This window comes from Lutra lutra, chromosome 6, assembly GCF_902655055.1.
Source record: "Lutra lutra chromosome 6, mLutLut1.2, whole genome shotgun sequence".
Taxonomy (NCBI): domain Eukaryota; kingdom Metazoa; phylum Chordata; class Mammalia; order Carnivora; family Mustelidae; genus Lutra; species Lutra lutra.
In genome coordinates this window covers 151,900,816-151,923,787 of record NC_062283.1, presented here as the reverse complement: position 1 = coordinate 151,923,787, position 22,972 = coordinate 151,900,816, and the positions used below count along the sequence as shown (strand labels likewise).

General features: G+C 55.4%; 1 protein-coding gene across 2 annotated transcripts in view; it reads left to right on the top strand.

Moving 5' to 3' along the window:
- RPS6KA2 (ribosomal protein S6 kinase A2) overlaps window positions 1-22,972 on the top strand; it is a 308,109-nt gene that overhangs the window by 36,341 nt on the left and 248,796 nt on the right. The window contains exon 3 of one of the 2 annotated variants that reach the window (XM_047733334.1): window positions 12,617-12,666. In XM_047733334.1, coding sequence (XP_047589290.1) covers window positions 12,617-12,666 — 50 coding nt within the window. Of the gene's footprint in view, window positions 1-12,616; window positions 12,667-17,476; window positions 17,900-22,972 lie in introns of those variants that run through there. The other variant, XM_047733338.1, reaches the window with a different exon arrangement.

Genomic DNA, 22,972 nt, shown 5'->3' with positions numbered 1-22,972 from the left:
AAATGTGGAGAAACACAGAAAAGTGTAAAGAAGACAATGAAAGTCCTGTCTGTGTCAAGAAGCAGAGCTCCTTGCTCGTAGCCCAGCCTGCATGTCTTCATCCCGTGCCCTCACTTCCTGGGCTTTCTGTCCCCCCGCTGGGTGCTCATGCTCACACCTGTTTCGTCACCTGGAATCAGCGCCGTGTTCCATGCGTGTGCCCCGCCATGCACGCAGCCAGCTAGCACTGACTCCCACGCTTGTATGTTCTCTTTTTTCTTAAAGATCTGTGCATTTATTTTAGAGAGAGAGAGAGAGGGCGTGAGTGTGAGCAGTGGGGGAGGGCTGAGGGAGAGGGAGAGAGACCATCTCAGCAGATCCCCCGCTGAGCGCTGAGCCCGGTGTGGGGCTCGATCCCACGACCCTGCGATCATGACCTGAGCCGAAATCAAGAGTCCGAAACTCAGCTGATGGGGCCCCACCCACCGGGATGCTGTTTTCTTAACATTTTATAACTTACCCTAAAATCCTTAAATGTTTTTAAGAACTATAGCATTTTCCATCCTATAGTTATACCATGTTTTATTTGTACCAGTCTTTGCTGTTGTGTATTTGGGTAAGCATTCAATTTCTCACCATTATTAAAAACCACTAATAAATGTCTCCGTTCTTACGTCTTTATCTTTGGGTAAACGCCTAGTTACTGGGTCAAAAGACTGGATTTTTCTGTATAGAAACAGTTGGCATCTTGTGAGTCCGATGCAAAACAGTGTTCCTGGGCCTCATCTGGGAAGCACATTTGATTTCCCGGTTTGAGTGTCTGTAGGATGTTGGAAAGCACATGCGGGCAACACGCACAGTGAACGAGCGTTCCCGGCTGGACGCGGCTTACCCCAATGCAGGCGCATGTGTCCCGCCTTCTGCTGAGAAGCCTGGAGCTGGAGGGCCCGGCAGGGACCCTGGGAGGGCCGCTCTGGAAGCAAGGTGACTGGCAGCTGGCCACAGCGGTCAAGAAAACGGGCTTCAGCATCTGTGAAACCACATCCTGCAGCGCTGGCCGTGTGACATCGGGGAGTGACCACGCTCTGCTGTGCTCCACTGCTCAGGGGAACACCGAGCTGGGGCCTGGGGGAGTCCCTGTGGGGACCAGCGCGCCTGGAGCGGGAGCTCTGTGGGCCACGGGTGTCTCCTGGCGCGCTGCATCCAGAAAGCAACTGCTTAGGAAAGACAAATGCTCTGGTACATCAAGAACCACCGCCCCGCAGGCAGGAAGAGCAAACGCTGTGTTGTCCGAACAGCCTGTGACCTGGTGGTAAGGGGAGGGAGGCTCACGGAATCGGGGGTACCTGCCTGCTGGCATAAAGGGTGGCGACGCACGGGGGGCTAGGGAGGTCCTGAGTCCCTTCCTTGGCTTTCTGGCCGGGGAGAGACTTTTCCATCAGGTTGGAAGGTGTGGGTACTGCAAGGATGGTTGAGGGGGGTCTTGTGATTTCAGAATGGGAACTGCCTCCATGGACGAGAGGGCCGTGTGGCCAGGGTCCTTGGAAGACACAGACTAACAGAGGGTGTGTGCGCATCCGTGCGCATGGGTGTGTGGGTATAGACAGATGCGCGCGCATGCATGGGTGTGTAGGTGTGGACAGCTGTGTGTGCGTGCACAGGTGTGCAAGTATGGACAGGTGTGTTGTGTGCGGGTGTGCAGGTGTGACAGGTGTGTGCATGTGTGTGGGCATGCAGATGTGGACAGGTGCGTGCGCATGTGCAGGTGTGGAAAGGCGCATGCGCGTGTGCGTAGATGTGCAGGTGTGGACAGGTGTGTGTGTGTGTGCAGATTGGACAGGTGTGTGCACGTGTGCAGATGTGCAGGTGTGGACAGGTGTGCATGTGTCTATACACACACAGGGGGCGGGATGTACCGTCAGGGACTGGCCCCCATGGTCCGGGGCGCTGGTCAGCCTGAGCCAGGGAGGGCAGGCTGCTGGACGTTACTGTGGTCTCGGGCCACTTTGAAGAGAAGCTCTTCCCTCCTGGAGAGCCTCAGTCTTTCCCCCAAAGACCGTCCACTGGAGGATGTGGCCACCATAGCACAGAGGGCCATTTGCTTTACTCAAAGGCCACTGATGTGAAGGTGAAGTGGGTCTAACCCTTCGCAGTGACATCCAGGCTGCTGCTGGGCCAGCACCTGTCTGATGGCCGGGCCGGGTGGACACATATGTTAATTGTCCTGGAGACTGAAGGCCTGTCATTGGCCAGGGCTGAGCACAGTCCCTGGGGCAGGGGTCTCTGTGTTCCATCTGGGGTAGAGGATGAAGCACTCTGCTGAGCAAATCAAAAATTAATTAGAATTTATGGAAACGTGTGCTCCTGTCCTTGCACGCATCTGCTGTGTGTGGTCACAGGGCTGAGCTGGGAAAGGGATGGTCCTCTCTCCTTGGAGCTAGGTGCCTCTCAGCTGTGCATCGGAGCCCTGCCCGTGCTCAGGAGGGTTTAGGGAGGTTGGCCCAGCTCCCTGGGCCTCAGAGTGAAGTCATGCTTCCTTCTGGGGCTCTAGCTGAGCTATAGTCTGACTACTGGGGCTTCTGAGCCCCTCTGGGGGCACAGCTGCGGCCGTGTTTCCCAATCTTGTGTGTGCATGTGTGTCTCGGTCACACCCAGCTCCTCCGTCTCTGGAACCTGCCAGGACCCCCAGAGGGCTGGAGTCTTGCTCCTAAAGATGCAGCTGGGGTGATCTCACAGCCCTGGGGACACCGGCCATGTGCAGAGATGGTTTTGGTGGTTGTAACTGGGACAGAGATTCCTCTTGGCACTGGAGCCCAGGGCTGCTACTCAACACCGTGCATGTACAGGACCCTCCCCCCAATAGAGGTGCCCGCTCCATGGGTCGGTAGTGCTGAGGTGGGGACACAGGGCCCTGCACACTGGCTCCTGGGGAGAGCTGGCCCCTGGAACCTCTGAGCCAGCTTCAGGATCTGCCTCTCACGCTGCGTCCTCTGGGCTTCTGGGTCACAGCTCAGCTCTGCACTAAATCCCAGGATACCGTGTCCACGCCACATCTGCCCAGGTGGCTGATGGCTCCCTGGCCATCCACCAAGTGCCCGGCCAACCCCAGTGAGTACAGGGGCTTCCCAGGCGCGCCTGCTTCCATGTAAGGTCAAACAATATGTGCCAAGTGGTGGGGACAAGCCCCTCACACTAATATTGTCTTGGCAATCCTGAAAGGCATGGTGCAGTCATGGATAATTAGGAATGAAATGAAACTAGTTTCTGGTTTCTCCGGGAGAGTCTTTGGTAACGATCCGACTTGGTCTTAAACACGTTCTGGAGATGGGTTTGTCTCTTCTTCGTGGTTTTCTCTTCTCTAGCTTACTTTTGGTGAGAATGCAGCACGTGGTGTAACATGGATTGTGTGTTACCGCCGTTAGGTTACTGGTAAGCCGTGTGGTACAGTAGCCCAGTAGCGGTTAACTCTGGGGCGAGCCCAGGGCTACGTGTAGGTTTTCAACAACATGGGAGTGCGCGTCGTTCAGGGGTCAAAGGTGCCCTTGCTTCACGCTCTGGTGTGTGGGTGTGTCTGCTCCACACCTGGGGCTCTGCCTTGTGATGTCATGTGCTGATTTATTTTCCAAAGGCCTGGCGCTCCCCAGTGCAGCAAGGAGGGAGGCGCGAATCGGCCTGGGGCTCTGCGGGGAGGGGGGCTCTGCGGGGAGGAGAGCTCTGACCCTCCGCCTTGCAGTGCTGTTTCTTTGGAGGGAACTTCTCGTCCTCAGATGCTGGGAGAGGACCTCAGCGCTCCAGAAGGATTCCAGGACAGGTAGTTACGCGTCTAGCAGAGTCACACAACACACCTGAGTGGTTATGATTCAATTCCTTGGACTATGATGGCCACACGCACCCCCAGATCCGTCGGTGGGACCCAGCCCAGCTGATTTGCAAAGCCATGTCAAGGGGGCTCCGTGTAGCCCAGTCTCTGAGCTGGGCATGCGTGTTCCACGGGTGTAGATGAGGACCGCCAGTCCACGGGTGTAGATGAGGACCTCTAGTCCACGGGTGTAGATGAGGACCGCCAGTCCACGGGTGTAGATGAGGACCGCCAGTCCACGGGTGTAGATGAGGACCTCCAGTCCACGGGTGTAGATGAGGACCTCCAGTCCACGGGTGTAGATGAGGACCGCCAGTCCACGGGTGTAGATGAGGACCGCCAGTCCACGGATGTAATGAGGACCGCCATCCACGGGTGTAGATGAGGACCGTCAGTCCACGGGTGTAGATGAGGACCGCCAGCGGCATGGCAAGTGCCCCCTGAAACAACCGCAGGAGCATCTTCGATGTCCGGACTCGTCTCATATCTCCAGTTCAGTGGCTGCCGTGGTTTGAAGGCTAAGCGGACTTCGGAACGGGTTCCTTGGCTCTTCCAGGCTGGCCCACAAAGGCACGTGGTCTCGGTGGCTGTGCTTGTCGGCTGGCGCCGCCGTGACAAGCACCACAGTTCCGGAGGCTGGACGTCGGCGGCCCGGGGTGGGCAGGCTCACCGCCGTCTTCTCCGCTCGGCTTGCGCCTGCTCCACACGTGGTCTGTGTGTGCTCCTGTATCCTGATCTCCTTTCCTTACAAGGACACCGGTCCCGTCGGATCGGGGCCCATGACATGCGTCACCCCCTTAACCCGATCGCCTCCATGAAGACCCTTCTCCAGGAGGGTCACACTTTGAGGTCGTGGGCGTTCCGGCTTCAACGTGTGAATTTTGAGGGACACAGGTCAGCCCGTATCAGTCCGTACCTGTAAATGGTGGGTGTGTTCTTACTGTTCACGTGGATGGGATCAGAGTCCATAGTCCCTCTTGAAACTTATTTTCAAAAAGCTCTTGATGCTGTTTCTGAGCTTTACTCGCACTCATCACGCGGTTCTGGTCACTTCGAGTCCTGCATCACGTTTCCTCTCCGTTCTCCTGCTTCCCACCCGAGGACCCAGTCTGGGGATTTCCGGTTTCTGTCCCTGTAAGCCGTGCTCTGCGGAGAACCTGTGCCTTCCCGTGAACGTGCTCTAGAGTTTGCGTCTCTGTGTAGATACTTAAAAGTGACATCGGTGGCCGTAAGGTGCGTACGCTTGTGGGACTGACTTGGGATGGACATATCCGTTTCCAAACAGGCTGTACCCATTTACTCTCCCTTCGGCGAGTCACCAGACGTCCTTTTCCCGGATGCTCACAACTCCCACTGAGACACAGTTTGGCACCCTTCGGCTATTTTTTTAAAGGCTTATTTTTATTTATTTTCGGGGGCTGGGGCAGACCGAGAGGGAAAGAGAATCTTGGGCAGACTCTGTAACTGACATGGGGCTCGATCTCGGGGTCCGGGGATCACGATCTGAGCCGAGATCAAGAGTTGGACGGTGGCACCCAGATGCCCCACTTCTGCTACTTTTAGGAGCGAAGAATTTGCTTATCTGAGGAGGATGAAAGCCCCTCTCCGCCTCTCTCTACTTTATGCGTTAACCCTGACATGTCTCTGGTGCTGACTCTTTTGGAGACACACGGGTTATGAGTATGTCCTTCCGGTCTGGGGCCTGTTTCGACCTTGTGGCGTCTTTGGTCATGCAAAGTACTTCTTATTTACATGTAGTCAAATCTATTGATTTTTAAAAAGATAATGTGTGGATTTTTGACTTGTTCGAAAAATCCTTTAATAGTTCAAGTAAAAATACAATCTCCTGAATGTCCTTTTAACAGTTCTGTAGTTCAGCTTGTTCCATCTTGGTCTGGGATCTATTTTTGTCCGCGGTAGGAGGCTGGTCCGTCACTTGGCCGGAACCCCTCGTCTGTCCCTCAGCGTCTGGTCTGTCCTTCTCTGAGCTCTCGCGTGTGGGGATGGCCTCTGGGCTCTTTTGGGCTCCTCGCACGGATGTGATCCCTCTGGCACTGCCGTGGGTGCTGACACCCGTCCGGTCGTGAGTGTCTCCTGCTTGTCCGTCTTCCAAATGGTGTTGGCTGCTTTTCAGCCCTCCCTCTTTGACTTGAATCCCAGGAAAAAAGATTCCTGCTTGGGTTGATGATGGTCATTGCATAAAATGTATAGATACATTTGGGAAAAGTGACGACTTCTTCTCCTCCCCCTCCTCGCCCTCTCCCACTCCCCCTCCTCCAATTAAGATTTCCATTCCGGAATGGGATATTTATTCTTACTTACTTTGATTTTCTTTTATTTCTTTCAATAAAGTTTTTCATATTTTCCATAAACTCCTTACAGACTTTCGTTCGATACACTCTTTATACTTCACAGGTTCTCTTTTTTTCTCTTATCTTGTCTCTCTCCCTCCTCCTCCTTTTTGCAATTTTGAACGTCGTCTCTTCAAATGGTTTCCTGCTGGTGGACAAAAGCTCTGCTGACTTCTGCATATTTCTGTCAGGTTCGGTGACTGTCACCGTCTCTGATTCACAGGAGTAAGTTGTCAGCCGGTTCGCTCCGATTTCACAGAGGATTCAACAGTCTCTGACCACCGTGTTTGTCTACATTTACTTCTACCACGTCTCTTTGGAGTTTGAAGCTATTATTTTATGTTCTGTTCGTGCCGCCTGCCACTGTAGGAAGTCTGTGGTGCGGCTGGGCCCTTCTCTGGCTCTGCTGGCTTCTCCTCAGGCCACATCTCAGGTTCCGAGATTCCGGGCTGAAGGTCCCTTTGGAGCCTCGCCCCTTCCGTGCGGATCCCGGGCGGCCTGGCTGTGGACCGTGTCCGCCCACGGGGCGCCCTGGTGGGTCTGCGGCGGCTCAGGGGGATTCCCGGCGTGGAGGCAACATCCGTGTGGAACTCAGCATGACCCTCCCATAACTATAAATCCACCCGGACTCGTGGGGGCACGGGTCCGGCATGTTCAACGATCGGGATGACTTAAAAAAAAAAAATTTTACTGGAGCCCGGACCACATGAGGAGAGTTTCCTGATTCTCACCCACCCAGTGGATTGCTGTCCCAGCTGCCCCCTCCCCAGGCCGGCCGAGTGTCCCGGCTTCCCACGGCCGCCTCCGCGCCAGTCCCTCGCTCACGGGGCCGGGCTCTCCTTTCCTGTACCTGTGCGAGTGTGAAAACCCGCCACCAACAGCAAAATGACAAACAACCCGATTGGAAAAGGGCAGAGGACGTGGACAGACATTCCTCCAAGGAACCCACACAAGTGACCAAAAGCACGATGAATGATCACTGACCATTAGGGAAATGCAGGCCAGACCCACAAGGAGGTACCATTTCACCCCCACTAAAATGACCAGAAGAAGGAGAAGGAAGAGGAGGAGGAAGGGGAGGGGAGGGGAGAAAAGAAAATGCCCAGTAACAAGTTCTGAGTGAGGAGCTCGGGACACTGTGGGTGGGACTGTAAAGTGGCTTCCCTGCTCTGGAAGAATCCGGCGGTTCCCAAACCCTGTTACCATAACTCGCAACCCCACTGCGAGACCAGGCCCGCCTGGGTGAGCCCCGGACGCCCGCGCAGGCTGTGGCAGCTCGGCTCGCAGCTGGTGGCGATGGGAAGAGCCGGGGCCCTGCTGGCCGGTGTTGGGCTGAGCGAGGAGCCAAGGGCCGCGCAGCCGTGAAAGGAACGAGGGACCCGTGTGTGCTGCCCCCAGACGAGCCTCAGGAACACGACGCCGCGGGAGGGAAGCCGGACGCCCTCCGGAGTCTGGTTGGGTTTGCGGGAAGCTGCTCCGGAGCGGGAAGCGCAGGGAGGCTGCAGGGCTGGGGGGAGGAGGGCTGCGGGGGTGCGGGTGCGGACTCTCAGGGGTCCCTGGTGGGTGACAAAAATATTCGGAGTGGACCGTGGCCCGATGGCACGACAGTGACAATGTGCTTCCTGACGCTGCTCATCTCAAAATGGTTAGTTGTATCTTGTGTGAAATTTGCCTCAATTAGAAAAATGTTTTTAAAAAATCAGACTTCAAAGACGACAGAAACTGCAAGGCCCCGGTTGGTGGGGGTCCAGCCCGTGGCCCGTGTCCTTTAGTCCCTGTGGGTTCCCCGTCCTTCCTGCCACGCGGGCTGCTCAGCGAGGGACGTTTTCCTGTCATCTCTAAGTGTGCGCGGTGACATCCTCATGCCTGGATGTCCCTGCCGTTTGCCGGAAGTGCATGTGCTCCGCACGGCCCTGTTTTACCACCGGGCTGACCCCTGAACCCCGGGGAGGGGAAGGAGCTCAGAGCTGCAATCTGGAAACTTCTCCCGCTGGGACTAGGCACACGGCCTCCTGGCTTGGTTCATCTAGAAAGACTCTGGCCCCGGCCCAGGACCGCGGTGGCTGGCCGGGAGGACTTCCCCATTGGTGCCGCCACGTCGGCTCCAGGACCCTCGGGGAAGGAGCCACCCAGACACAGCCGAGGGTCTCTGGGGCTTTAGGCTCCCAGCAGAGGAAGGGACACGGGGTTCTGGAGAACAGCCCTGACCGTTCGGGCTCTGTGGGACCTTTGTGCTTGGTCCCTGGGGCAGCACATCCATGAGGTCGCTCGGGTCAACGCCGTCCTCTCTGGCTACGGAGCCCAGGTGGGGGAATTCACAGTGGCCGTCCCTGAGCACGTGGGGAGGAGGAGGAGCGCCGGGCTTTGGGAGGACGGCGGGGAGGATGGCGGGGCCGCGGACACACACACACACACACACTCAAACAGCGGGGGCCTGCGTGGGGGTGGGGGGAGAGTGTGTGCCGTAGCCGCGTCCCATCACAGATATTTAAGAATCAATACCGCAGAGAAAAGGGTATAAACCCGACATCTTCGATTAGACATTTGGGGAACTTCTGAACGTTCCGGAACAACAGAATCAACACTGATTTATGGCCCCATTACCTATAGGAAACGGGATTCAGCCCCAGCCGGGCTCACCTTCCTGGGAAGCCGCGCTCGCGGTGGGTGGCTCTCTGGCGCCATCTGCTGTTCGTCCGTGGCAGTGCTGCCCCTCCCGCGGGGTGTGACCCGAGCCAGAAACACAGCAGTTAGATCTCCTGCGGCACCCCTGGGGTCAACTTCCAAGTGATCGCAGACCTGAAACACAGATGCCAGCATTCGAGGGACGAGATGTCTCTGAGGCCCGCTGAGCCACTCGGATTTGGGGAGCGCCTTCCTGTAAGGTGGCCGACATGGACAGGCTGCTGCATGCCCCGCGTCCAAAGTCTGTTGCCCGTTTCGCCCAACTTCGCCAGAGGCAGGTGCTGCCCCAGCTGTGCAAACAGGGAAACCGAGGCCACAGCTAATGGCTAAGTCATCTGCCCCACGACTGGTGGCGGGAGGCAGCCAGGAGCCTGAGCCCTGCCCTTGCTGCCACTGCACCTGCTGTCTGTCTGTGCCAGGGGGGCCCCAGCCCGCCCCAAGACCACACGGTCAGCCCTGGGCTCGGGCAGTAACTTAAAGCCACAGCAACAGTCCAGGAAAACCAGGGCTTAAAGCGTGGAGCTTTCTCAGCATCCCAGGTGCTGGTCGCACCGAGGGAAGGATAGTGTGTATTCACGCTATCGCCTGAGTGCCTGGCCAAGTGTGGCTTTGGAGGACGGTGCACAAAGTCTGCAGGGCACTTCATTGTCCAGTAAACAGAGACTCTGGGAGCAAGCCAGACCCCTGTGCATGATAGAGTTGGGCTGTCCACTCTCCTCCTTGGAAGGTCAGTCTCTACAGACCCACAGAGTCACATGACGCTTGGCCACCAGACTAGGAATTCCAAGCGCTGTGAGCACTACAGTGGGGACCTCTCACTTGTTCTGTGGCATGTGATTGCTTTCTAGAGCTTTCCAAAAATATTCAAGTCATGTTTTTTCCAGAATGGTTATTGACACTTCGTCTAGATATTTCTGATATTTTCTTTCAAGTTAACAAAGCACCAGCATATTTGCCCCGTCCGCTTACTTTAACAAGTCTGAGGAGTTTCCTCTTCGTGGAACACACCTGGACTCCCGTCTGTGTGTGAGCTGCCTCATACCCTCGTCCCTCTAGTTTTTCCCTGGGGAGCTGACTGTGATGCTATTGAACTTGCACCAGGTGCGTTTTGACAAGAACGCAGTCACAGGGGTGTAACAGGAAGACAGAGGACAGGCCCGACTCATCTTGCGATGGAAACCCGAGTTGGCATCTTCCGGCTCTCCCCTCTCTCCCCTCCACCTGCCTTCTGTCTCCTTCCCTACCTGCCGTAATCACAGGTGCTCCGAGGGAGGAAGGTGGGACCTGCAGGGACATCCTCTCCGCTCATCCTGGATTGAAATGGGGTAGGAAGGATGGGGATCAGCCCTTTTGGAGTTGAAAGACCCCCTGCCCCCTGCCCCCCACATTTGGCTCAGGAGCTGAGCCTGGTGGCTGACGATGGGGTCGAGGGAATGGAGAAGAGTTGGGAGGAAGGGACATGAAGGGGTCTGCGGTTGGGGGTGGGGTGTGCACCTGCTGGATGGTTAGTAAACCAGCATTTCATTTCTGTTTGACCTGATGCCCCCACTTACTTCGCTGACTCCTATTGGTGAAGTGGGGGACCCAGAAAATGAAGGGGAAGGAGACTCCATGACTGTGACTAAGAGATCATGCAAATTCAACATCTCGAGTTTCCAGGGAGATCCCCCAAACGTTGAACACTCGGTACTCACAGCCTCGGGGCTTCAAGCCAGCCCGGGCTGGGGGCACCGTGTGTGCTACGGCTCCCCTGTAGAAGGTGACCAGTTGGTGGGTCGGTCATGGGCTTGGGTCGGGCAGCGGGTGAATGCATGATTCTATGGACCTTTGGGGACTCGCCAACATGGCATTGATACCGCGTTAGACCTCACATTGTTTTTCAAGTTACAGAAACCACTTCAAAGTGGTATAAGCGTGATGGGCAATTTATTGGCCCCTGTGGTTGGAAAAGATAGTGCTTCTGGCGGGTTTGCACGCAAGGCCCTAACACGGACTGTCCTTCCAGGCCCAGGCAGGCGCGTTTCCCAAGCACGACAAGCACAGATTCCAGGTGAAGCTGGCCGCTGGGACAGCCTGGGCCGTGGCTCTCCTGGAGCCCTGGGCAGACCTCACCTGTTGTGGGGTTCGTGCCGTCTCGGAGCAGACACTGTGCCTGGACAGTGACCAGGCCCGAGTCACGGTCCTGCCTGGGCAATGGGTGATCCCGGCAGGCTCACGCTGTCCTGGGCTTCGTGGGACTGATTCCCCGTGGAAGGGAAGGTGCCTTCCCTGTGAAGGGGGACAGGCTGCGGGGAGGAGAACCACGGTATTTGCCACCTTTGCCCTCTGCAGGCCCAGCGCCGTGTATGTGCTATTGAACGCTCCCCGTCCAGCTGGGGGACAGGAAACAGGGACGCAGGGACAGGAGAGCGAGGACTCTCAACCTTGACCCCACGTTAGCAGCACCAGGACGCACGGTCAGCTCTGACGCACAGGATTCTATCCCCGCACGGCCGATGGAGGTCCGGGACTGCGGTGAGATGCAGGTATGTCAGGGAGCCTGGGGGACACTTGGTCCAGCGACTGACTCGTGGTTTCAGCTCAGGTTGTGATCTCAGGGTCGTGGGGTTGAGCCCCGTGTGGGGCTCTGCACTGGGCTTGGAATCTGCTTGAGATTCCCTCTGCCCGCCCCACTCTCTCTCCCATTCTTGTTCTTGTCTCTAACATAAATAAATAAATAAAATCTTTTAAAAAAAGGGAAAAAGCTTCAGATGTTTCTAGCGTGCGCCAACCATGGAGAGTCAGGGCTGTGGGGAAACTGAGGCTGTGGCAGGTGGGCTGCCAGCTGTGGTGTAGGTTGAAGCTGAGAAAATTCATGGCCAGCAATGCAGAATTCTCTTGCGGCGGATGCCTCGGGCCTCTCTGTGGTCCGTGAGGGGGCGCGGGTCCCTGTGTGGTCATGAGCCGTGATCCTCGTGAGGGCTGCAGGAGATTCGTTTAACATCTGGTTTCCTTCCACCCTTCATTTTGCAGCAGATATGAGCCAGGGAGCAGGGAACGGAAGGGAGAGGAGGGGAGAAAACAGAAAAGGGAAACTGAGACCCGTGGTTCGGGGGTCCAGAAACACAACCAGCCTGGCTTTCTGTTTCCCAATTCCTAAAGCACTTTGCTGAGCAAGCTCTGTGGGCTGCTCGGACTCATCTAGCCCGAGCGTGGCGGGCTGAGGTGGGGATGCTGGAAGTAGGTTTCTGGCTTGCACCCAATGATGGAACCCGGCCGGGCTGTCGCTAGCTGAGCACTCGTGTGCGCTCAGACCCCAAGACCCCGGTCCCATAGCCGGAATGATTGCCTCCCAGGGTACCGAGAGCCAGCGGGTCACCTTAGGACGTCTGTCTCGTTCCGTTAGTGATAGCCCCTGCTAATTAAATATGTGTCTGACTAGAAACCAGTGACTCTTGGGGGTTTTTTTTTGGTTGTTTTTTGGGTTGAGTTTTGAGGTTGGTAATTGGGAACATCATCACTTCCTTTGGCTGAATTGTAAAGTTGCACAAAGTTTGCAAGTTTCCTTTCTTCTGCTGTTTGCTTCGCGCTTCCTGGAAGATCGAGCGACTCTTCTACTTCTTTAGCACCATGTGGAGGTTAATGTTTAGAAGCACAAAAGGCTCCCCGGCTTGTGAGTGTCTCCCCGCCCTCACCCACACAGCGGCCCGCCGGTGCCGTCCTGCGATTTACAGCACTTTCTCTTTCCTTTCTGCTTCGACAGGGCAAGTGGGACCGGCCTTGCCTGAGACCAAGGCAGCGGCGCCCGTGCAGGTAAGGGCCGCCACGCTTCGCCTCGTCTCTACGCGAGACTCTGGGCTCCAGTTGTAGAGAAGTCATGTGTGACGGACGTGTCCTTTCAGGTTCTCGGGTTCAGTGACTGCTCAGTCCAGCAGACCCAGCGGGGATGTGCCCTCGGGTGGTGTGGGGGTCCCTCACAATGACGTTCAATTAGTGACATTTGGGTGAAGTAGAGACCGCCGGGGCTTGTGCAGTAACGTCTCTGTACAGCAGGGGTCCGCCTTGTGCACGAAGCAGGGACCGTCTCCTGCTCCCCCTGACGACGGCGCGTTCTGTTCCGAGTCTGTGACCCGCTGGGACGTCATATATGGGATTCCATGAGCATTATTCCTCCAACTCCATCACGCCTTCAAAATCAGCCAGAGCTTCCTGGCGAGAGAGCCCTCTGAACGAGGTGGCCCTGGGGTGAGGGCTGGCCCCGAGCTGGGTCTGCCCAGAGCGGTGGGAGCCCTCTGGCCGCGTGCAGAGGTCAGGTTCTCATCAGAAGCTTTTCTGGGAATTGGCCTCAAATGGGTCACTTTAGATGAAGGTAGGTTTCCTGCAGTATTTTGAGCGGCAGTGGTTTGAGCAGGAACGTCCCAAGTAAGACGTTGGGTGAAGTGGTTTTATGGCTGTTTTGCTTCTCGTGGTTCCCACGACGCTGCTCTGTGAGATGCTGTGCGCTCCGCAAAGCCGTGGCGTCTTTGCCCGTCAGGCTGCATGTTCACAGCGGGCATAGCAGGAGTGGAACGAGGGGCCTGGGCCATACAGGGGCCTGCAGATACAGAACGTGTCACGGTGCGAAAACATCTCACACGTCTGTGAAGGTAGAGATGTTTGCTGCCGTTGGTCGCCAGATTCCTTCTAGAAACACTCTCCCTCCTGTTACTAGAAGCTGCCCGTTCGTGATGAAGGGTTTCCGCTGCATTTTTTAGCTCCTGTGCTGAGGGAAACCCATGGCGCCCACGGGAGCAGAGTACAGCCCCCTCCTGACCTATGCACCTGCGAGTCGTGGGCTGGCTCTCCTCCCGCCTCAGCCACCCGGGAGAACCTCCTCTTCTCTCCTTCCCTCTCTGCCCCATAACGACCTAGTCTGGTGCTTCAGTTCTACCACAGCTGCTCTGCGAGAGCGCACACAGACGATGGCTGCCTGCCCTCTTTCCTGGCCCATGGAAAGGAAGGACACGGCAAACACGTCGTGCTGTCTTGGGCCAGGCCTGGGCTGGTCTGTCTGATTTCATGGGGTCCCGAGAAATGGGACACCGGTACTAGGTTTTACAGGGGAAGACCCCCCACTGAGGCCCCGCGGTCCACCTGACCATGTCTGATGGAAACGTGAGCGGATGCTTTCTGTGGTGGTTCGTTTCTTGGGCGTAATTGTGCAAGCGTCTTCTTTCTGCCGATGAGGATGGACGTCCACGGTGACGACCGCAGCGGTCTCTTTAAGGCACTGGCCAACACACAGGGATCGCTGGTGCTCAAAATTATGTCTTTTGAAAAAGTATTTGGAAGACGAATACACCAGGACTGCCATGTAGCTCTACCACGGCATGAAAGGCAATTGCGTGTTAGTCGCCATGACAACGTCCAGTCCACGGGCTCACATATACCTGCAATTAAATTCCATTAGGAAGGGAAGGTCACCAGCGCCACTAGATTTATCACGGCTGCGGTTTTAGCTAGAGAACAAAGACCTGATTCCGTTTTGCTAATGTGTTTTTCAAAAGCACCGAGTCTTTGGGAACTACTTCCTCATCCTCACGGGAGTGTGAGTTGAATCGCGGTTGGGACCCTTGAGGTCCTGGTACAACCAGCCTGACGATTTGAGGGCCACACTGTCCAGACCCTCTGCTCCCTGGTCCTCCTGCCCCCTCTGTGCTCATGCACACTGCCACCAGGTGAAGACAGGGAGGGAGACTTGCCGGTGAGCGCACTCTTTCAAATGCCCCGGGCGAAACATGGGGTGCAGGAAAGAGGACCTTTCTGGCCGAGCTTCTTCCCACGTTTTCTGCAGTGCATGTTAGCCTGGGCCAGCCCGTTTCCTGGGGAGGGCAGCAGGCTCGGTGTCTCCATTCGAAACAAGTTCCTCACCCTCACGGCAGCCAGAGTGCCACCAAGCGTGACTGGGGCGCTGCTGAGATGACTCCTGTATAGCTCTCGGGATTTCTTCTTTTATAGGAGACCAGAGAGGTGCGCCCTTAGAAGCAGGTGTTGAAGCCTTTGATTTTATTCTGCCTAGAAAATAATCAAAGAAACTGTGACCCCAGACAAGCCCATGGTCCTTTCTCCGAAGGGCCACCCCCAGTGGCCACCCTCAGTGTCACCTGAGCTGTGAACCACCCTGCGTGAGATAAGTTTCATTTTCAAGGGGTTACGTCTATTTTAGATAGAGAAAATGAACTTCCCGTGTGTATTCCCTGCAATTGTGATAATATTAACCTCAACAACCCTCCCTCCACCAACAAAAATTCAGTAAAAAATTCCAAGTTTCAGTCAAGCCTGGATACAATATTCTTACACTAAAGCAAAGGATTATTAAAATAATCAAAATCTCCAGGAAGGATCACAGGAGCCCAGGTTGTTTTTTTTTTTTTCTTTTTTTAGATTTTATTTATTTATTTGACAGAGAGAGATCACAAGCAGGCAGAGAGGCAGGCAGAGAGAGAGAGAGGAAGGGAAGCAGGCTTCCTGCTGAGCAGCGAGCCCGATGCGGGACTCGATCCCAGGACCCTGAGATCATGACCTGAGCCGAAGGCAGTGGCTTAACCCACTGAGCCACCCAGGCGCCCCCAGGAGCCCAGGTTTTAAGGAAAGTGTTTTATGTGGTCCTCCTTCGACGCTCTGGAAGACCGTGGAGGGGGCTCGACGTGGTGTGAACTTCTTTTAGGGGAAGGCCATGGAGCTAGAATGTGTTTCCAGCTTCCAAGGCTTTGAGAATCCCAGACTGACCTGTGCAGTGACCGTCTGGGCCCAGACGAAGAGATAAGAAATTTGGTGAGAACAGGGAGAAGTCTCCTTTCTAGCAATTTTCCGATGTTAGTATTTGTGCCGGCTCTCAGGACCAAAATGGAACAGAGATCTTTTTTTTTTTCTTTTTTAGGCAGGGGCACTTTTCTCTACTGTCATCATCTGGCCTATGAGCAAACCTTTATTCTCAAAGCGAGTAAGCTCAGGGGTATGATAGTTCGCTTAGAGTGTGCTCGTTGTCTGTGGCTCCAGCATGGGGAAGGGTGTGTGTAAAACGAGTGATGTAGGCACATGTTCTGAAAATCCGTATTTCTAGGTTCCTAACAAAGTCTTTCCAGCGGGAGGTGTGATGAGTAAAGTTCTGCTTTAGAATGGCCGCAGGAGGGCTGACCTGGTCGTTACTCTTCCCGAAGCTCTTGCGTTACTACTGATGTGTGTGTGTGCGCACAGACAGGACACGGACAGGGATGAACATGTGCGAGTCTGAGGTGTGTGTGTGTCTGCATGGATAGGACACAGGGATGAACGTGTGAGAGTCCGTTCTGCCATTCGAGGAAAGGGGCATTTTGCATACGTTCTCCAGCGACAGTGGAGTGAACGGAAAGGTGTCTGGTTGGAACAGATTTCCTGGGACAACAACCACTTGCGAGTGGACAGTGGTGCAGCTCATTCTGTTTGGCTGGGAACGACGTCTCCTGGAGCGTCTCGGTGTAGGGAGGAAGTGGATGGGGCCATCCTCGGTCGGGGCAGTTTCTATCCCTTTCATCTTCAATTTCTTCTTTGTCTTGGATCCCTTCTCTCCACGCCCTACAGTTTTTTAAAAATTTTTATTAATTTATTTGACACAGAGGGACGGAGAGTGCCAGCAGGCAGAGTGGCAGGCAGAGGGAGAGGGGGAGCAGACTCTCTGCTGAGCAAGGGAGCCCAGAGGTGGGGCTCAATCCCAGGACCCTGGGATCATGACTTGATCCAAAGGCGGATGCTTAGCCGACTGAGCCGCCCAGATGCCCCACACGCCCTACACTTTTATACCAACGTATTTCTAGTCCTGCTCCTGAAACAATGACTTCTGTTATCTGTCAACCAAAAGCTGATTGTCAGTGGATTTTCTGTGCTGCATCTTTAGATCTTAGGAGGAGAAGCCAATTATGCACTCACAAGAAGCTTTATTTATTTATTTTTTAAAGATTTTATTTATTTATTTGACAGGCAGAGACCACAAGTAGGCAGAGGCAGGCAGAGAGAGAGGGGGAAGTAGGCTCCCCGCTGTGCAGAGAGCCCCATGTGGGACTCGATCCCAGGACTCTGAGATCATGACCTGAGCCGAAGGCAGAGGCTTAACCCACTGAGCCCCCAAGGTGCCCCATCACAAGAAGCTTTAAAAACACCAGGGCTCTAGGTGCCACCCTAGCCTTGCTCCTTGCTCCCAGGTTTCGTGTGAAACCTCTCACACTTGTGGCACGGTGAGATAAGGCTCGGTGCTAGTGACGGACGCAACGGCTGATTGTTCTGCGGGAAATAGGGCGCTCCGTTGCCACCAGGAAGGCAAAGCCGATTTTTCTGTTGCCCAGAGAGGCCCCACGCCCAGTTAGCCGGCAAGAGTGCTCTGCTGAAGACAGAAAGTGTGTGCAGGTGTGAGGCACAGGTGTCAGCCGGAGGGTGGGACAGTGAGTCACGCGATGCTCTCGCGGAACCCGTGTCTGTTAGTGGACCCAGGGCCACCTGAAACATGAAGTCACCGTTTCTATGTGCCTCTCCCCTGCCAGGTAGTGTGGCCGCGCTGTGCTGGGGTGGGCTGCGAGGCGGGCTGCGCGGAGGGGGCTCCCCGCCCGCCCCCTGCAGCGCGGCCGACACTTTGGAACATTCGACTTCTTCCCCGTGAAGCCCCCGCTTTGATGGCTTTGGCCCGATGTTGTGCGAAAGGCTGTGAGGGCTCAGCCGAGTCTGTGAGCTCCCCTGAGAGCAGGAGAGACGGCCCAGCTCCAGGCGATTCCCCTCCCACTTTCCCCCTTCACTTGGGAGCCGGCCAGGCTCCGCGGGAACAGCCCACCCCAGGGCGCTGCGCGGTGCGGGGAAGTGAGGGGGTCGAGCTGCCTGCAAAGGCGCCAGGCGGAGGGCGGGCCAAGCTGCAGGGGTGCCGACAGGGGCAGCAGCCGCTGGCAATGGCCCAGACACCCCGCAGGACCAGCCCCCGGGCTCCTGGGCGCGCAGGATGATCAGGTTGCCCCACAGGAAGCTGCACAAACTCTTCCTCAGGAAGGTAAGGGGGCGACGGGGCGCTTGCATGGGGACCCAGGGGCAGGGCTGACCGTTTGCTGCTGGGAAGTCCCTGCTGTCCTCTGTCTCCTGCAGGGAGGGCGAGGGTCAGAGCTGTTCTCTGGGGAGCGAGGCCGCGAGGCCGGAGTCACAGGTCGGGGCTGCGTGCGAGAGCAGGTCCCCGTCTGCCCTCCCTCCTGCTCGCTCGGCGCCGTTGCACAGTCAGGGAGGTCAGGCCCAGGCCGCAGGTGTGCGATGTCGGAAGCCCAGGGAGCGAGATGACGATGCTGGCGCTGATTGAAACCGTTGTGGAAAGCGGAGGTTCTACAAGACGTTCCCATTCGGCAGGCGGCCCTTACAGTCTTTCCTTTTTAGAAAAATTTCCATCAGAGTAAAATGCCTATCCCAGAAAAATTTGCCATTTTCAAAATTGGCTGTTTTCACCATTTCACATTTTCGTCCACCATTTAAACCATTTCTGAGCGCCCCATGGGCAGGGGTGTCTGGTGCCTGCCTCAGCCCCGCGGCTGCCCCCAGCGCCCTCTGCGGAGCACCCCCACCTTCCCGGACGGACGCTCGGCCCCGTGAACGCACCGTCCCCACCGCTTGGCCCCGCGCTCGCCCGCTTGTACGTCCACTCACACACGCTGACCCCGAGCAGCGAGCCTGTGCCTCTCTGTACGGTCCGACCCAGGCCAAGTAGCCTCTAGTCTGTCTGTCTGTCTGTCGGATTTGCTGGAGAAACTGCTTTGAGCTGTAGCCCTTGGGGAGGAGGCTATGAAATACAGGCTTCCAGAAATCACCGACACACCGACACGGTATGGGATTTGTGAGTCAATGCTTTTTTGAGAAAATCTGTGATTTTCCAAATTCATATATATATCTATTTTTATGCTAGACAAGAAATGTTCTGATTTCTCTTGTTTCGCTTTAGTGAATATCTTTAAATGGTTGTATGCTCGTTGTAGGCTGTTTTGTGGCTAACGAAAATGTTACTTGTAGATCCTAATGCATGAAGATATAATTTGAAGATGATCTTGGGTTTCACTTTTAAAATCACTCCTGAAATACTATTTGTAGTGATTTTTTAAGCTGTTTCCGTCACTTTGGGGGTTAAGTAACCTGAAGCATTAAGGAGATAAGGGGCGTGCCCTCCGTGCAGAAGTGTGGACGGATCTACACGCACAAGTTCACCCCAGACTTGTGTCCCCTCGCCCACCCCTGCCAGCCCACCGCCATCAACCCTGCGTCCTCTCGTGGCTGTTGGTGCCATCGGCTTGAACGCTGAGGCTCTAGGAGTCCGTCCTCGCTGATTTGTCCCCTTTCCCCAAAGACATCAATAGAGTTAACCATTCTAATCAAAATGAGATTAAAAAAACAAGTGCGTGCGTGTGGGAGTGAGGAGGAAATAAGGTAGAAAAAAATGAATCTGAAGCCGGGTGTGAGGTGAGCGCCCAAACGGAGGGCAGGGGCTCTGCACGCTCGCAGATGGGGCACCGTGGGTATCCCTCTGAGACCGCCAGCTCCCTGAGGAGTGGGACAGACACAGCCTGAGGGAAAACAAGCCAAAACCCCAAACCAGGTATTCAGGTTAATGCATGTCTTTCTGTCCCTGAGCCCAGAGACCTTCCTAGAGAGGACAGCACAGGAAACGCGGGAGCAATGCCTTCTCCCGAGTGTGCAGCGTTTTTAACCATGTTTTTTGTAATGCCCCGAATTGTAGGCTCGGGGGTAAGACCAATACACAAAACACAAAAGCACTTGAATCAGAAGTTGACCTCCCGCAGTCCAGGCGGACAGCTGTCTGGAGATCTGACGTCATGAGGGACGTCAGAAGCCACGTGGACAGACACGTGGACGTTGGACCTTCAGACGGTGCTCTGGAACTCTGGGGAGGGAGTCCATGCGTTTCGTTAGGATGTCGTGGCCTGAGTTTGGGTTCCTTGTCAAGGACAGGGATACAGAGTTTCTGTGCCGCAGGTTATGAGAAGGGGCTCACAGAATTGGGCCCTGGGAGGGGCCTTAGAAATCATAGAGTCTGCTACTCATTTTCCAGACGAGGAGACTGAGGGTTCCAGACATCGAAATGCCCAAGATCACGCAGACAGCACATGGCAGAGTGGGGCCCTTCTCCTTGTGCCGTGACAGGCAGCTGTGTCGGGGGTCAGCACTGCCCCCAGAGAACTGGGATAGGACCCTGCCCACCGATATCAACCATCTGTTACCTCCTATATTTGACACTCTGACATCTGGGGAGGCTGACCCCAGAGTGACTGCCCCTTCCAGCATGAGCCAGTTCCTAGAGACGGCAGATCGCTCCCCGGGACTGCGCCTTTCACCTGCAAGCTGGTCCCTTCTGCGGGGCTCTCTCACTCTAAGCTACTAACCCCCCGCCTTCCTCACCCTGGAGAAGGGACCAGACAGCAAGCCCCCTGCCCTCTGCACCCCAGAGCAGGGACCTGACAGCGAGCCCCCTGCCCTCTGCACCCCAGAGCAGGGACCAGATAACTTTGGGTAGCCTGACACCCCCGAGCCCACTGAAATCCTCCAAACTAGCCTGTCCTGAGCCTCCCGACCCTACCTCACCTGTTCCTCCCCATGGAAACCTCAGAAAAGGTCCCCCGTATTCTCTGGCCCTGACTGACCCGGCTTCCCCTGTGGCCCTGCATGTCAGCTGTGCCCCCACTTCTTGGGGACGGGAGTCAAAGACCTTCTTCCCAGTGGCAGCTGTCTCCTGCCCACTGGCCTTGCCATCCCCAAGGACTTATCCAGCCTGTATTGTACAGCAGTGTCCATTGTTTCTGGAACATTCAGTGCATGTGTTGTGTGGACGAAGACAGGTGAGATCCCGTCCCCGTGGCTGAGAGTGCGTGGCAGGTGGTTATGATGAAGCCAGCCTGGAGGGTGGGGCCCAGAGGCCACCTGGGCCCTGAGAGGGGGCGGGGACCACATATGGCTGGGGGCCTGGGCCGCGGAGAATCAGCATGAGAGAACATCGCACAGGAAGTTCACGGCATGAGCGAAGGCACGGTCCAGAGCTGGGTCCTCGCCCTGGTGTCGATTAACAGCGTCTGGTAAGAACGTGTTCAGGGAGCGGACCCCAAGGTTCCGGTTGTTGACCCCGCAGCCCACAGGCAGCTCATTCGTGGGTTCTCCAGTCTCATGGACGCTGAAGATGTTTACCAAGCACGCTGCGTGGTAATAGTGATAACGCCATCATGATGTCCCACGAGCGCGCGTCACCACGGGTCACGGGACCAGCCCGACTGTGCCGCAGGTGAAAGGCACTTCTCACGGCGAGAAACTCGCACCAGAGTGTTTGATCTTTTTCCCTCTGGATCCGCTGCTAAACCGTGATGTGACTTTTTATTAAGCTCATCTGAACCGAAGTGTTTTTGTTTTTACAACGTGCCATAATGTTAGAAACTTAGCTGTGGAAGAACAGAGATGGTGGTGATTTTTGTGTGTGTGTAGGACATTTTGTGTCCGTAGGACAAGATGAAACCGTCCAACAGCATTATCTGCAGCTACTCTGTAATCATAAGTATAAGCAATAGGGGCTCCTGGGTGGCTCAGTGGGTTAAGCCTCTGCCTTCAGCTCGGGTCGTGATCCCAGGGTCCTGGGATCGAGCCCCGAGTCAGGCTCTCTGCTCAGCAGGGAGCCTGCTTCCTTCTCTCTCTGCCTGTCTCTCTGCCTGCGTGTGATCTCTGTCTGTCAAATAAATAAATAAAATCTTAAAAAAAAAAGTATAAGCAATAAAGTTTTGACTTGTTAGAAATGAGCAGGGGGAAATATAATTACATTGTTTTAAAGACTGAAGCTTGAGAAGGGTTTCTGGTGCATTTGAGGGACACTTAGAAGACGGATAGAAGTGTCCAAAGGCAGTTCACACGGAGGGTTATGTAAGACGCTGATACAAAACGTACCGTTTCTTACAAACTGGTTGCAGGTCAAGGAGAGAGGAGAGAGTGTTTCGGAAAGTATAATTCAGTAACCATTTGCCCCTTTACTGACTCTCTTCTCATTTTAGCAACGAAAAATTCTGTTTAAAGGAAATTGATAACAGTGAAACCTCATAGAAATTGAGAAGAAGTCAGCTAAAATGTAAGCAGCGGGTGTCGTAGGAAAGAACGGGAAAGTCGTTCTGGGAACGCCTGGGAACTGTCCCCCGTCTGATGTCTCGCTCTGGCTCACACAGTGAGGACAGCCTTGTGGCTCCCCAGACCCCGTGATCCTCTCAGACCGGCAAAGCCACCAACCTGGGCTTCATTTCTCTGCTTATCATAGACTCCTGACCCCCATGGCACATACTTATGTCTTATGGTGATGGTGCATGTGACGGATGACACTGCTCTTTAGGAATGAGTAGAGAGACCCAGGGATCCGCCTCCTATCACGATGGCTGTGAGTGGAGAGAAAATACCGAGACAGCCTCGCCTCCAGTGAATATCAAGGCCACTTAGGTTGCAAAATACAACAGAGGTTTTCAGTGTCTTACTGGGTCTTTACAGACCCAGTTTTCTGAAGTTGTGACCTCAGTTTGGTTAGTGAGAGGCTTAAGTTGCAGTGGGCAAAGGAAGTCGGGTGAGTACTGTGGCGATGCCTGTCTTTGTTCTAAGGATGATGGTTCATCCGTTCCATGAGTATTTGGTTCGAGAGCGAGGCGCCGGCTGGGTACCAGGGTCGCCACAGTGAGCAAGATGACCGGGTCTACCCTCTGACAGTCCCGCAGGACAGCTGGCCCTCTGCCTGTGGTGAACCGCGGGCTCCACACGGGACTAGGACGCACTGAATGGCGCATCCAGGGAAACAGCCTTATTCGCCCGCCTGTGGAAGACACCCCCTGGGCGAGCTGCTCATGGCAAGCAGGTCACAGCCGCTCGGCTGCGAGCACCATCAGGACTGGAAGTGTCGAGCTCCCAGTGGAATGTGTGAGGCTCACTGCAAGGCCGGGGCCTGAGCCGCGGTGAACATGCGGGGAAAATGTCCCCGAGAGCGCCCATTCCCCTGGGTCCAGGTCTCACCAGGAAATGAGCCACCAGCACCAAACTGGAAGGATGGTGGTGGGTGGGACAG